Below are 17080 nucleotides of genomic sequence, written 5' to 3'. Positions count from 1 at the left end.
AAATAATTCTAAAATTTAATACTTACTTTCAAATCTCTCCACCAGTGACATGTTTTTCTTGGGTTGATTGAGGATCTTGCAATTATTTCTTAGCATTGCATGTAAAAGTTTGGAAACATCCATCTTAACAGATTACAAGCAATGCTGCGTAATATGACGTAATTAAAACTTTGCACCCATTTATGACAGAAACATTACAATCTTCCTCTTTCATTTGAAGCATTCTCTTAGTTTCAGTTGATGGTAGACATAGTAAATGGTGGTAGGAACTTTCCTATTATGTAATTGACACAGGAGATATTCAAATGTTTTCAACTGGCAAATCAGATCAAATTTTTACTATCACATAACATGCCTCATGCTTTTATTTTAAAAGCCACAGTTCTAGAAGTGGCTCGGTTTCAGATATTAACACAGACTATTTACACTGAACCCTTAACATTTTTGGAATAGCATTGCCAAAATTACATTTTTAAAAAGCAAGACAGACTTCTTTCTCTTGGGGAAATTAGGGCTTTTAAATAAGTCGTATTAATCCTGCAACAGACATTTATTTTTGGGGTCTAATTTTTTAATGCGCTTTGTCTTTTAAATCTTCAATGTGGAATATGTTGCTAAATAAATTATTTATGTCATGATAAACAACCAAATATGAGTTCCACTTTAAAAAATAATAATTGGAAAAATCATTTTCACAAAAGAATTTTGAAATTTCAGATAATTACTGCATTTCATGGTCTAGAAAAAAATCCCGGTCCAACTTCTCTTTCCCTAGAGCTTCCAGGATTTCTTCTTCCTGGTGGATGAGTGGAGATACTTGCTTATATCTTTCCGGGTGCAACTACCAATTTTTTTGTTTGATCATAGATAAGAAAAAAATTGATTTATTTGTATTCGCAAAGATGTCAGGGCAAGTGTACTGCTGCGAATTGTTACATTTCAACAGGCAGTTTTCAGACGTGAAACTTGGGGCTATAAAAAAAAATCTGAATTTTATTTGCCTCGTTGTGTCTGTCACAGAAAGTAAGTGTTGGCCTTGACTTTGGAATAAATGGCATTATCTCATTTGAAACATAAGTTTTTGTGATGAATACTTCTAAGACATAAGAACAGGATGTATACGACCCGGGAGATCCAGGAAAAACTCGGGATTTTTTTAGAATTCTGGGAATTTTTCATTGTTTTAGTTTTCAGTTAAATGTTTGTAATTTTGGCTGGTAAGAACTAATACTCCAACAAAGGATATTACTGTATCCTGTTATTACTGAATAATACTGCAGCAGTAAAACATGAACGAGAGAAATTACGAAATTAAAACTTAAGTTGCAAAGGAAATGCGCCATATACAACAATGCCTCATAACAACAGATTACCTCCGATGAGTGTGATGTCGCAACTGTTTACATTAGATTCGTTTGAGCAGTTGCGAGCGGGCTCATGCGCATGCCCAGTTGAGTCACATATGAATAGTACCTTCACCTGCTTCTGGCTCCTGAAGTGTGGCTGTTAGCTGTATAAGCAGTAGCAGCAAGCAGCCAGAAGCTACCCATAAAAATTTTACAGATGCGCCCAAGCTACCAGTTCATGCCCACGCACCAAGCCTGGATCTAGGGTCCTTAGTGGGGGGTTGAGGGGCAAACTGGGGTGTCTGTCACGGGCAGCAATTTCAGGGAGGGGACGCCAAATTCATATTCTTGAGGGGAAAAAACCTTGTTTCACAAAGCATCTAGCATCCAGCGCACGTTGGTCTATCGATTATTCGTATGATTTTGAAACGTATTGCTGTTGATTTCTTAATATTTTTGGACATATTCCAAGTTGATTTCTGAATGAATCAAAGTTGATTTTTTAATGCATGCATAGTGTATGTGATGTCTCTGCCAGAGGAATCTTGGTTGCATCTAGAAATAAACTTTCCTGCAGACAAAAGGGGATGGGGCTATGTGAGCTGAGCGGAATAAAGCCAAATGGGTGAATGCCAATCGCTGTTTGTTATGTGGTTGACAGGGTTTGTGAATGATCAGCTTTGTCATAATTACTAGCGAAATCCATAGATTCAGACTACCAAAGTGCAAATAAATGATAAACAGGAATAACAGTTCAGAAAGATTACATATTACCTTCTCAGTGTATCCAAGAAAATGAAGTTTTGACAGAAAAGTTTTGGCCAGATCACTACATTTACAAGTGTAAAGTCCCCCACCTAGCAGCTGCTTAAGGTCAATTCTGGGAGTAGCGCGAAAAATACATTGTATGGACACGTACTAATGCCTAACCAGAGAATAAATGCGGGATAACTAAACCAGTGATTGTGGCAGGGTTAGTGAAGCTAACCAGAGAATGAGTTTTAACACTGGCAGGAATAGTTACAGAATTAGTGATGACAAGATTGTTTGTTGGAATGAGAAAGGAGAAGAAACGGGGACACCACACAAATTATGGAAGAATATGACTATTCGAAATTTACAAAAAAATTTTATACTACTACTTTTCGATCTCACACTTAAGAAGCTGAAGCATATGAATGAAATGTAAAACTATTTCTGAATCTAAAGCTTTCTGCTTGTAGTATGCCTAATAGGCATCTGATATTGGTACTTCATGAATTACATTCTGTCGTGCTATAAAAATGACCATTTGTGCCAAAACAGTCTCGTTTATTTGGTGTATGTTACAACTGCTGCAATATTAGACAGGCCTATTTCATTTCATCTTGCAGACAGTGACAAAATAGACGTAATCAGATTGAGAAATCACACCACTCTTTGTTACTATTTGTAGTTATTTTTTTAAAGAGGGACCAGGCCGACTGGGAGTAGGAGAGTCGCCACAGGACATTTTAATTCCCACTGTCGTGAATATAGTTTGATGACATCCATTACAAAATGCACAAGTTTGAATTCCACAGAGCAAAATACAGTGACATGCGATAGAAGAAACGTCACTGCGCTTTGGCACGCTGAAGACCAAATATCATGTCTTACATTTCCTCAAACATTTGTGTTTTATGTATCAGACTGTTCAGAAAGATGTGTGCCACAATATGAACATTTCTTGAAAATTCGTTTATATATATATATAATATAATTTTTGGCCTTCTATCTCAAACGCTTGGGGTGGGGGTGTTCGGAAATATTGTAGATCTGGGGCAGATGCGCAGAGCAGTCTGAGCTGTAGTTGGTAGGTGGGTAGTCTCCACATGGCTCGTGTTTACGGTTAGTGATTTAAATGTGTTCTTCTAATAATTTCCGGGTATGCAGCCGGATCCCGTCGACATTCTGCCACGATATTTCGGCCCAGAGACGTCCGGCCATCATCAGGTGAGTACACAACTACTGAAGAGCCCAGGTGCAGTCGCGGTATTTATACCGATTCTCGCGCACGTGTTGACATGCGCGGCATAGCCGAGTTGTACGTGCTGCCCTCGGTGGTGAAAGTAAAAGATCATCTAGTCATTGAGTATCAAATGACACTGTCTATTCCGCTGTGAATGTATAACTTTAATAACAGGATTCCAAGTTTTATCCAGTTGAAAGCCGTTGTCACGATTTATAAGATTATCGGCAAGACGTATTTCCACTGATTCCTTGATTACGGAATCCCAAAATCCGGAAACCGGAGCTAAAATTTTTGTTCCATTGTATTCCATTGAATGTCCCAATGAAATACAGTGCTCTGCTACTGCCGATTTTGACGGTTGCCGCAGACGGGTGTATCTTTCATGTTCTGTACATCGTTCATGGACAGTTCTTGTCGTCTGGCCAATATATGCAGAGCCACATTCACAGGGAATTTTGTAGACGCCTGCTTTCTTCAGTTGTAAATCGTCTTTAACGGATCCAACCAGGGCCCGGTTCTTTGCTGGTGGACGGAAGATAACCTTGATTTTATTCTTCTTCAGTAATCGGCCTATTTTCGACGACACATTCCCGGCGTATGGAAGAAACGCAGTTGATTTAAAGTCGTCATCAGCGTCCTCAGTGCGCTGCTTCTTGTTATGACAGTTGCGCATGGCCTTTCTTATTTGGCGTGAAGTGTAGCCATTCTCTTTAAAAACCTTCTCCAAGTGTTCTAATTCTGCGTGGAGGTTTTCATCGTCCGATATTACATGCGCTCGATGTATTAAGGTACTGAGAACGCCGGCTGTTTGTGCTGGGTGGTGGCAGCTTGACGCCTGGAGATACAGATCTGTGTGAGTCGGTTTCCTGTACACAGAATGTCCTAATGACCCATCATTTTTACGGCATACTAGCACGTCTAGAAATGGTAAAGTGCCATCTTTTTCAATCTCCATCGTGAATTTGATGTTCTCATGTAGAGAGTTTAAATGATGAAGGAATTTCTCCAGTTCCTGTCTGTCATGAGGCCATACAACAAAAGTATCATCTACGTACCGCCAGAAGACCGTAGGCTTTAAGACAGCAGACTCAAGTGCTTTCTCCTCAAAGTCCTCCATAAAGAGATTAGCTACCACAGGGGACAAAGGGCTCCCCAAGGCGACGCCGTCTGTTTGTTCAAAGAATTCGTCATTGAATAGAAAGTACGTTGAGGAGAGTATATGTTCAAACAAGGCCGTCATTTCTGCACTGAATAAGTTACCAATAAGATGTAACGATTCCATTAAAGGCACTTTGGTAAATAGTGAGACCACATCAAAGCTGACTAATAAATCCGAACTGCTAAGCTTAACTTCCTTCAAGCGACTGACAAAATCCTCAGAATTACGTATATGGTGGCAACACTTACCCACATACGGCTTTAGTAGTGAGGCCAGATATTTTGCTGTAGAATAGGTGGCAGCACCAATATTACTCACTATTAATCGTAGTGGGGCACCATCCTTGTGTATCTTGGGAAGACCGTAGAGTCTTGGTGGTACTGTATTGTGTGGTCTCAATCTCTTGATAATTTGTTCAGGTAGAGAACAGTCGTTCAAAAGGGTAGCAGTTTTCCTTGATATTCGGCTTGTTGGGTCCTTTTCAATTCTGCGGTACGTGGAATCATTTAGCTGACAATATATCTTCTCGTTGTAGGCTTCCCTTGTCAGAAGAACTGTGGCGTTACCCTTATCCGCAGGCAGTACGACTGTGCTAGTATCTTCTCTGAGGCTGCGGAGAGCAGCTCTTTCAGCTGGCGAGATGTTACTCCGTTGTGGCGCATATTTCAACAACGTTCGGCAAGATTCACGTCGAATTTCGTCTGCATTATCCGCAGGAAGACGTCTAATAGCTTCCTCAATGGAACTGATGAAATCCGTTAAAGGCAGTGAAACAGGAGTAGGGGCGAAGTTTAAACCTTTCGCAAGCACTGACATCGTCGCATCGTCAAACGATTTCTCCGTAAGGTTCACCACGGATCGTCCAGAGATAGCTTCTTGCGGCTTTCGTGTTACGAGTTGGCTAAACTTCGCACTTTGCCTGTTCGTACTGTTCCTGTGAGCCCAGTCTGCCTTGGCCCAAGATACACCGTCAATCCAGTCCCAGCTAAGGGAAGAACATCTTGCTGCAATCTTCAAATGTAAATAATATAAATTCCTGGCAACAGTGTCTAACTCACGACGCGTATAACGGATTCGTTCTCTTAATAAAGCCAGACTCGCCTTGCGTTTTATATTGTTGGCGGCCACACTATTAAGAAAATGAACAACTCTGGCGAAAGTTGGAATCAAGTTATTGTTTCTACATTTCAGTAAAAAATTTAGTGAACACAGCAACCTGGCTCTTTTCTCGCGTAATTTATCCAGTACGTGGATATCCTGAACCATCTCCTCCCCGTAAAGGTATTTGATGTGACTTCTGAAATTTTCCCGGCGTATTTGTTCTTCTAATAATTTCCAGGTATGCAGCCGGATCCCGTCGACATTCTGCCACGATATTTCGGCCCAGAGACGTCCGGCCATCATCAGGTGAGAACACAACTACTGAAGAGCCCAGGTGCAGTCGCGGTATTTATACCGATTCTCGCGCACGTGTTGACATGCGCGGCATAGCCGAGTTGTACGTGCTGCCCTCGGTGGTGAAAGTAAAAGATCATCTAGTCATTGAGTATCGAATGACGCTGTCTATTCCGCTGTGAATGTATAACTTTAATAACAGGATTCCAAGTTTTATCCAGTAGAAAGCCGTTGTCACGATTTATAAGATTATCGGCAAGACGTATTTCCACTGATTCCTTGATTACGGAATCCCAAAATCCGGAAACCGGAGCAAAAATTTTTGTTCCATTGTATTCCATTGAATGTCCCAATGAAATACAGTGCTCTGCTACTGCCGATTTTGACGGTTGCCGCAGACGGGTGTATCTTTCATGTTCTGTACATCGTTCATGGACAGTTCTTGTCGTCTGGCCAATATATGCAGAGCCACATTCACAGGGAATTTTGTAGACGCCTGCTTTCTTCAGTTGTAAATCGTCTTTAACGGATCCAACCAGGGCCCGGTTCTTTGCTGGTGGACGGAAGATAACCTTGATTTTATTCTTCTTCAGTAATCGGCCTATTTTCGACGACACATTCCCGGCGTATGGAAGAAACGCAGTTGATTTAAAGTCGTCATCAGCGTCCTCAGTGCGCTGCTTCTTGTTATGACAGTTGCGCATGGCCTTTCTTATTTGGCGTGAAGTGTAGCCATTCTCTTTAAAAACCTTCTCCAAGTGTTCTAATTCTGCGTGGAGGTTATTCGTACGAACATACGGGCTTCCTACGTCATTGTAGCTGCGCAAGAGCGGTGACGCCTGGTATCTGGTGCTCTCTGGCAACTGCTGAAACTGATTTCTTTAATCACTGAGCATTTTACTCTCGTTTAAAAATCAACTCTTGAGGACAAGCCATTTAGAAGACTTTTGAGCCCAGAAGATTACATTTGTGTTATGTGTCTTAAAGTGTAACACATTCAAAAGAGTTCAACATTATATGTGAAAGTTTAGCTTCTCTTGGAGCTTCTTAATCTATAGGCAGTGGAGAACGGGCATGGTAATTATGATTATAAATAATCACACACTCTCCCATCACTTACTATGAATACTTTTATTCTTGCAGTGTACACACAATGCGTGTAGCATAGAGCACGCACTACAGAGAACTGATCTGGTAAACATACTGCTGTTTTTGCTGCCGTAGGGTAGTGATCTTATTGTGGGATGAGCCACTGGTTCTACGTCCCCACAAATCTTAGAGACCAATATTATATGTGAAAACTTTGCTTTCCTTGTAGCAACACTGTGTCTGTCAATTTAAACCATTAACTTTTCCTATTTGTGTGTTCATGCTACTTAACAGCGATGTTCCTGTTGGCTGACTACATCATGTGTTCTGTGCTCTGAATATCCGTTGTCATCGGATGGCGAGAGATCACATGACATGAGCTGTGACTGGCTTACAAAAGCACATCGCAAGCTCGATTTCAATGCTTCGGAAAGTAACATGCGGTGTTTAGTGGAATTCACATTTATACTTTCATAATATGAAAATATGCAGTGTACATGTTGCTACACATCAAAGATCTTTCCAGAATGTATTCCCCCCCTCCTAAGTTTCGTTTCCTACAGTGCCGAGAAATTCTACGCCAATGTATAAAACCATAGCCATTCAAAGGATGTATAACTTTTACAGTTCCAAGGGAAAGTATACTGTCACTTAACACAGAAAAAGTGTATTTTCACCCGGGAGAAAATTTATTTTTAACCGGGAAATTCGGGAAAAATTCAGGAAATTTTTTTTTTCTTGTCTGCGTATACACACTGAAGAAGCAACAATTCATTGTCTTCACCTATCCTATAGGTTCATCATCAGTTAGCAGTCTTGGTTTCTGTGCCCATTTTCCTAACAGCATATGCAGAAGGGATCTACATTCGTGTTCTTCTTTTTCTTTTTCTTGGACTTTGTGTAAAATACGAAACTTGGCACTGGGCTCACCGCTGATGATCATAAGTGGGCAGAGCATGGAACAGCCCCACTAAAGACAGAAACTACAGCATTAGGAGTGACCTGATGGAACAGAAGTAGAAACTAACACACACACACACACACACACACACACACACACACACACACACACACACACACACACAGGATGTGGTAAACACGGAGTTGAGAAGTGAATCAGAGTTTGGATTACAGAAGAGTTGCTTAACTAAGAGTTACTTTTACATGTTCACTCATAAAATTTTAGAATAATGAAATAACAAAAATAGCACTCGTTGGTATTTTCTGTGACCTGTCTATGGCTTATGACAGTATCCTCCTAAATATAGTGAGGTAGAGCCCATCAATTGATGATGTCGTATCTGATGAACACAGTGCAGAAAGTTGTACTTAATACTTAAACCAAAGTATGTGGAGGAGAGTCTTCTGGCTTGCAAGACATCACTTATGGTGTTCCACAAGGTTCAATCTTCTGTCCACTATTGTTTTTAACTTTATTATTATTATTATTATTATTATTATTATTTGTGATTGGACCCTATCAGATCCCTCAAAGCTATTAGGATTCAGTCTTTGGAGTTTCCAAGCAGCTCTCATGTTTTCTCTGTGGATTATTTTTCTTTCTTCAGTCCACTTTATTCTTGGTCTAGTGGTGAATTAATTCTCTTGCAGTACTTCCCATCTGGACTCAAATGAGTCTCTCTAAATCCATTTTGACTTGCTGGACCCAGGAACTGGTTTTAAGTTGTTCTACATAGATCATGATCTTCCGAGTGAGTCTTGTTGTTGGGAGTCTGTGGATATGCCCATAAAATTTCATTTTCTTTTCCTGTTGTCTGTCATGATATTTTTTCTGTCTGATTACTGTTATCATCTACTAGTATTGAAAGATCTCCAAAGGCAAGGCAAGTAATTTGAAGTCATTTTTGTGACTTCCAAATCATATGGGTTTCCAGCAGTCTTGGTTTTTAAGCTTCAGATTACTTTCCCCAATTAGTTCTTTTTGCAGCAGACACTAATTTTGCAATCAATCCAAAGATACATACACTAAGAAAAGAAGTGGTGTGTTCTTAAAACTATCTGAATGGTTTTCTGCAAATGGTCTCTCTCTCAATTTTAAAAAGACGAAGTGTATTCAGTTCTGCACCTCAAGTGATACTACATTAGCTATCTGTAAAACAAGCAGAGGAAATAAGTTTAGTCTTATTAAAATTACTTGATAGTTGATGTCTGCCACTTACTGCTGCAGTGTTGTCACGTCAGCTGCCGGCTACCGCTCAGTTGTAGGTGACACACAAAGACAGGTCACTTCACAAATGCTGGTAATGTGTAATGTGGAGTAATGTTGGAAGTGGCCACCACAAGGTATGTCGGAAATGTGAGATGCTATATCAACAGCTGATTTTAAGTGACCAATAATTAAACTGCATCAAGCAATGCTTTTTGTAGCCCTGAATTTAAACTCTTGCCCTAAACTAGTCACAACCTCTTGATGTGCAATGTATCTCAGAAAACGGTGGTTAACAATCTGTGGCAGAAATAAAATCATAATTGCTTTGTTCATGGTGATTAAAGCTAACATCTATGAGTGAACTCAAGACAGAAAAAAAATCAGTTTCAGCACTAAAAGGAAACTGTAATTTCTCACTATCATTGGATACCTGAAACTATCCTCATACTGGTTACACGAGCTGCTGCATTACTAACCAGTAAGCAGTCCATGTTGGCAATGGATTGCAGATTATAGGAGAACAGGTAGATTCCCAATGAAAAAGGAATGATTGATAGGAAGAAAAATAAGAGTAAGTAAAAAAGTCAATAAGGTAATGAAAATGACACGCAAACTATTAAAAACACTGGGTGAAGTTGTTATATCTATAACTGTGCTGACCTAGTTGCTATCATGAATAGCAGCCTTCAAAAATTCAGCTTCATGTAATGTCTTGCAAAACTTATCACTTGTAAGTTGTGGTTTCGATAACTGTGTATTGACAAGGAAGTGTGGTCTTGTATGGAAGTATCAAGTAATGCTTGTTTAGTGGCGCGTATGAAATGTGTGTGTGTGTGTGTGTGTGTGTGTGTGTGTGTGTGTGTGTTTGTGTTGTCTCCGATGTAGTTATCGTGTGTGATGAAATATGAAATAAAAGTGCCAGACCTATGATTTGAGATCCGAACACACAAGAAAGGAAGCTGGACAAAGAATTGGAAGTGAACTGACCAACTGTTATGGCAGTTTGGCAATGGAAAACAGTTGGGGTGTGACGTTGAGTGCTCTGGTTGGAGGAAACCAGATCCAGAGTGTGGATGTCAACTGTCAGGCAATTTTGATTGGACTGTAGTGTGAAAGCTTCACATTGATGAAGATGATTTGAAGTGGAAAAACATATTCTTGATCTTCTAAAACAAATCAGTCCAGTTACATTTGCACTTTGAATCACTGCAAATCTTGGGGAGAGAGAAATCATTAAGTTAACATATATTGCGTATTTTCAATCAATTTTCATTGGTCAAAAACTTGGTACAAGAATTGTATGAGGTGCACCCACGGTTATCTTGTAGGCATCTGGTTAAGGAGGTAGGTATTTTGGCTACTGCTTGACAGTGCCTGTGTGTGTGTGTGTGTGTGTGTGTGTGTGTGTGTTGTACATAACCAACTGCCGTTCAAAAGGAACAATTATGTGTATAATTAAAATACCAGAAGAAAAAATGATATTTATTATTACACATTAAAGTTGACTTTAGTCCAAATAGGGGTGCACAGCGCTGCCACTAAAATATTTCATCATCGACCTGCGATATGAACTGTCTCACGACATAACAGGAACGCAAAATGTATAGGCATCACAGTTGCTAGAATGCTCAGTCACAAACATCTATTAAGAACAGCTGCTAAAATCAAAACTTTGTATAACATTCTCTAGAAACTGTGTGTTACATCATGGGGATCTTGTGCATCAACATTCGGTTTTTCTACTCTGGGATTGGTTCACCTTTTTGTGGAATATTCCTCCTCAGCTTGGGAGCACATAACTTGGTGACACACAGTTCAACCGTATCATGTACCTTATAATAGTACAATCAGACACACACCTACTTTCTGGCTACCCATCTCCATCTTTGCAGCAGGAAAGTGCACTTGTATGGGAGTACAAAAAATTCAAAAAATTACAGTAAAATTCTAATCTCCCTGTTCACTCAGATATTCCAAACATTAGCAAAGGAAGGCTTCACTCTCGTCACCCACTCCTAGCAACTGCAGTGATGTTAATTGATAATGACGGGAGACTCACTTGGCAGATTAATGCTACTGCAGAACAATGCCACAGATATCAACCACCCACCTTGCTTTGAATTGCTATGAAAGATCTGGCTGTTTCGTAACTGAATAAGAGGCAACACTGGAAAGTGTGCCAATTCTCTGCACAAGTGGATGAAAGTAACTTCTCCAAGTTGTGACTGTGGCACGGGGAAGCAGATTGCTCACTATTTAATTCAAGAACCCTCCGAGAGTTTTCCCTCGTGATCCACCATAGTTCCTGGTGGTGATGCAGGTATCAGTTAGACTACAGTTGTGGCTTGGATATTATTTTGTAATTTGAGACAATTGTAAATATTTTTATGGTAAGCTAAAAAAAAAATAAACCTGACAAGCATTAAAAGTGAAATTTATCCACCCAGAAAGCCACGCTGTTTAAAGTGTCACTTCTGGGACAGGGAGGCATTCTGGCCTCAGATTGAATCTGCCTGGTGTGCCAGCCAGCCTGGATGTGAGTATTAGGCAGTTTCCCACATCCAACTAGGTGATTACAGGGCTGGTACCCAAGTCTGCCTCACACATTTAGAAGACTTTTGTTCATTTTCACATCAATAACACTACGTGCACACAGTTGGGTTATACATATTCTGATGGAACCAATGACCTCACTGTTTGGTCCCCTCCCCTAAATTAACCCTTCAACCAACACATATTCTGTCCTGGGCAGGTAACGGGTGGTGAAAGGAAGGGCATCTAGCTACCTGTGCCAAATCCATTAAGAGCCACACCAACTTTGTGCCAGTGTCTTATGAAAGCACAAGAAAAAACAAGAAGAAACAGGAAAATTAAAATCTGGAAACAAATTGAAAAAGTTTTGTATTTGGCAATTCCTTCTATTCCGCAGCAGCTGGGGTAACTGCCAAACCACCAGATATCACAATGCACAGTATCCCTCCTTGAAGATGCATGGGGTCCATTTGTAACAGATTACATGCACAAGCAGTAACACCACCTTCCAAACAGTTTGTGATTATAAACTACTTAACTAATAAAAATACTTTCAACAGTCACAGCCATCATTTTTTGTTTAGGTACACATTGAATGAAACATCACTTTACCAAAGTGATACGTGAGGCTGCACTGTTCAACACTTTATGTCATATTTTGTTTAATCACATTTATGTACACTGTCATCTAACAAAAGAAGTCTGAATAAAAAAAACTCTAAAACTGTCATTCTTAATGTTGTCTTAAACGTATTTCAGATTAATGCATAATCTATTCATACACTCTCGGAATGCAAGTGTCAACGTAGTGTTTGAATTACTACATTTACTATGTTACATTATTTTTAATCAATGTTAGTTTCATTTTCATGATAGTGCCAGAGACTGCATCAATGGTGAAATTAACAAATTTCGTAAAATCAGTAGAACCAGTGTGACCAACTACTCTGATAAGTATGCCCACAAAGTGCATAACATCAGCATTTTCTAGGTGATATATTACTTTTTTCTAGTGTACAGCACCCTCAATTCCAATTAGTCATTATTTGTTTTGATGCTGAAGAAATGACATTTTTTTATTGAAATGTTGTCAGTATTTAGAGATAGCCACGATAATCCTTATGATGGTGCCAGCAGTAACTGTCTGCTAGTAAATAATTATTGATTTATACATATTTTTGGTAATTTCAACAAATATTCACTTCTTACTAACAAATATAGTGAATGCAACTCCAGAGTATTTGGAACAAGGCGTGTTTGTTTTTGACACAGCATGTTCAAGAGTACTGCATCTTCTTGTCTTAACTGCTAGTCCACAGGAGCACATTTATTTTACTTGTTGTTTTTTAAATCCTCATCCTGTTAGCCAGGGATTTGACAATTTAAATTATGTAAATGGAACATACTACAAACTTCATTATCTTAAAACAAAACCTCATGTTTATATTGTAAGGTAATTAGATACTCCTTCTTATGATGGTAGTACCATCTTTTTTTGTTAAGTGGACAGATTTTTATTTCTACTTACTGAACTGGTAGCCTATTTGCATAAATATTGTTCTTTCATGAATCCTTATGTTCTGCTATACCTCTTTTCTCATGTAATAAATTAAATCTATCTTTATCTTTTCACAGGTAAAGATGATTCAAGAAGTGAAAAAATTGATGGAACAGCTAGATGTGGAGGATGAAGATGTATATGAGGAGAAGATCGCGGAAAAGGAGCCGCCTTACAGATCATTTGTTAGGGACAAAAACTGTAAAAATACAAATGTACCTAAGTGTAATGTTGATATAAACAGTATTACAGGAAAGACATCCCCTGAAGAGACAGGAATATGTGATCCGTTTGACGATGACCTGTTGCTGCAAGAATACAGGTCAGAGCTAAGAAAATTGGACATTGATCCAGAGAACTACTACTTTCCATTGTCCAGTGGCGTTGAAATGGCTGTTGAATATATGTGTGCATACCCATTCGCAGCAAATACTACTTCACAGGATATTTTAGAAGAGGAACTGTGGTTACATCCATTTAAAATAGACTTTTCTTTGGATACAGAATGTAAAAACAGTAAACTGCAGTCTCAGGTGGAATGTGACCAAGATGGCCTCACAGATGAACAATTTGGAAAGTTCTCGTGTGTGAATGATCCTAATAACATTAGTAGCAGTAATACAGGTAACAGCAGTAGATGCCTTATCCATAACAACTCAGATTGTCAGCAGCAGGATATTGAGCATTTAATGGATCTGCAGTTAGGGCATCAGACTGCACACACTTCTATAAACAAAAATTCAGAATGTTCACAAATTTTATGTTTGTCTGAAATGGTCACTGAGTGTAAGTTAAGTGATGTGTGAGTCCTATTACCACTAGGCAGGTCACTGAAGTCCTTGATAAACAAAACATATTGTGTTGTGTATCTCTAAAATGGTTGTATTCATAAAATGAAGGATTACGGTTTGACTAAACATTTCATGTTGGAAGCTGCATAAGTTAAGTGCAATCAGAAACAAGATGCAGAATGTGAAACCAGAAAACACAGGTTCACATTTTAGAAAAATGAGCATAGAGAAGAGAGGAAAGTTAGGTGAAGAGTACAGAGGGACACAGCATACAGCATTGAGATTCCTGGGACCATCAATGAATGACCAGTAGACAGAAGAAAGTAATGCATCCCAAGAATTTGAATACTGTATGCTATATTCTACTTCATTGTACCTGCAGGCTCTAGTCGTAAATTGTGTACTGCTCTTAGTCTTATCTTTATCACATTTTATCAATTCTGTCATTTCATGTTCTCGCCATTTCTGATGAACTTTTGATTCTGAAAACTTAGGCTTACACTAAGTGGCAGCTTTTGAAGTTTGGATGGTTTCACCAATATCTGTAATTTTTTAAGTGCTATCATTTTAGCTTTATTTCAGCTTAATTTTGGCTTTACTTTCAGGATTTCAGTCCTGACTTTGTTGAACATTTTTAATTTTTAGATCATAATCAGTATTAATATTCTGCAGTCTTCTGCTGTGTGTTGTTGCAGTATTAAGATAACTGGTGCAGTTTTATATTGTTCCTAGGATGCTTGACTTAATAATTATTTTTACACAACTTAACTCCATATTTATGTAAAAAGTCTAATAAAATGTTTTTCTGAAAATCAACATTTGCTTATATTCCAGTATGACACTTCATAATCTTCAGCACAGAAGCCAGAATTACTATCCATCTTCAGTTGTAACTGGTTTTTCTTTGCATGTTTTTCAACTCTTGAATGAGTCATTGACATGAAATTATGCTATAAATCCTGTAAAGTGTTTATAACAAGTTACAAAAGGGAAAGTAGTTGAAAAGAGAAGTTGTACTATGAAAAGAGAGGGAAAATATTCTTCAAATTTGTAAAAAAAACACTAAATATACACTTTACTCCAGCATAGGAATGTTAATGTATACAGAAATTGTGCTATTCACTAACCACAAGATCCAAAATTTATATGTAGCATAGCACATTTCATTAACCAGAACATTATGACCACTGATCTGCTATCGATATAAACCCATCCAGGTGATAGCAGCATCACCTGGTGAGGAACCACTGCTAGTCAGACACATGCATGGTGCATGTAGTATCAGTGAACGCATGTGCATGTGCGTGTCTAGAATAGGGAAGGCACGTTATCTGTCTGAATTTGACCAAGGGCAGATTTTGATGGCCCCATAGGCTCAGCATGAGCATTTTGTAAACTGCACAACTTGTCAGGTGTTTGAGAACAACTATCTTTGGTGAGTGTCTTCAATGTGTGGTGAAACCAAGGTGAAACCACTTCTAGATATTGTGGAGTTGGGCGACCACCTGTTATTACAGGTGTTAGATGTTGCAGGCTGGTAAAATAGGACAGGTGGTGTGCTGTGACGAAACTAACATCAGACATCAGTGCTGGACAGAAGTGTGTCTGAATACACAGTGCACCGGACACTCCTAACGACGGGCCTCTGCAGCTGACCACCCGCGCATGTATTGAAGTTAACACCACAGCATCTGCAGCTACAGCTGAAATGGGCATGTGACCATTGGCACTGGATGTTGGACCAGTAAAAGAGCATTGCAGGGTCTGATGAATCACAATACCTTCTTTATCGTGCTGATAGGAGGGCACCAATCCATTGTCTTTCAAGGCAACAGCTTCTTGACACACCTGCGGCGGGACAGAGGTAAGATGGTGGCGACTCCAGTAGGCTCTGGGGGAACATTCATGTAGGCATCCATGGGTCCAGTGGAGCTAATGCAAGGCATCTTGATGGTGAAGGAGTATCATACACTGGTTGCAGACCACATACACCCCTTCACAACAATAATGTTTTTCAAAAAGATAATGCACCATATCATAAGACCAAGAGTGTGATGGAGTGGCTCGAGGAAGACAGTGTCAAGTTCCAATTGATGTCAGTTGATGTACTGGCCTCCCAACTCAGCAGATCTAAACCCAATCAAATGCATCTGACATGTGAATGTACATGACATTGTACCTCATCAGCCACCTCCCCAGAATCTGCAGGAATTAGGTGACTTGTGTGTGCAAATGTGGTGCAAACTCCCTCCAGTGACCTACCAAGCCCTAATTGCTTTCATGTCATGATTTGACATTGCAGTTATCTGTTCCAGAGGTGGACATACTGGTTATTATGAAGATGTTCAGAATGTTTGGATCAGTATATATAATAGTGTCATATAATGAAAGACATACACAATTGATGACTAAACATAACTTAAATTATTATGTCCACATGGAAAACCTGGAAAATTAGGAGGGTGGTGGGATCTCTAAATATTTTCCTTGTGATTTCAACAATTCATAGTTCATTGTTGCTCATGTAATGAGTTAAAGCATTTTCTTAAGGGAGCTATAATAGTCCAAAAAATATAATTTTGTTCACTTCAAAATATTATGTTGTTGCTCTCTATGGTTCTTCTTACATAATTGCTTTCAGGGTAAGTGATAGGTGTTGGTGTCATTTGTTACTGAAGTTACGTCAGTTTCGGAAAATGAACCATAGTCTACTCTATATAATTTTTTTTTGTTTTTTTTTTGCGTGCATTGAATGAAGATTTGCATTGTTGCACTTACCTGCTTTTGACTGTGGAATCTGTTAAGAAATGCACCATGAATGTTTACATGTTACACTAAACAAGACAGAGAAAATCAACACACCGTTATATCATTTATATCCTGAAGACCATATGTTACCATACTTAATATTTTTGAGCCATTATAACAGACTGTAAGCCAGTGGCTTGTAGGAAAACCTTGATGGCAGATGGTTGAGTAAATTCCATTTGAGAAAGTATCATGGGTGCTTGAATAAATGCATGATTACCATGTATACTTATTGTGCA

The 17080-nt window shown here is 39.0% G+C and overlaps 1 protein-coding gene across 3 annotated transcripts in view; it reads left to right on the top strand.

Annotated features, from left to right (window-relative positions):
• The window catches only part of LOC126358788 (spermatogenesis-associated protein 7 homolog), a 106985-nt gene extending 92136 nt beyond the window's left edge, over positions 1 to 14849 (top strand). For all 3 annotated transcript variants that reach the window (XM_050007581.1, XM_050007580.1, XM_050007579.1), the window contains exon 9: positions 13320 to 14849. In XM_050007581.1, coding sequence (XP_049863538.1) covers positions 13320 to 14048 — 729 coding nt within the window. In that variant the 3' untranslated portion in view covers positions 14049 to 14849. The remainder of the gene's footprint in view (positions 1 to 13319) is intronic.
• Positions 14850 to 17080: the final 2231 nt, after the last annotated feature.

The sequence above is a fragment of the Schistocerca gregaria genome, chromosome 1 (genome assembly GCF_023897955.1).
Source record: "Schistocerca gregaria isolate iqSchGreg1 chromosome 1, iqSchGreg1.2, whole genome shotgun sequence".
Taxonomy (NCBI): Eukaryota; Metazoa; Arthropoda; class Insecta; order Orthoptera; family Acrididae; genus Schistocerca; species Schistocerca gregaria.
Note: the sequence above shows the minus strand (reverse complement) of the source record. Positions and strands in the feature narration are given on the sequence as shown.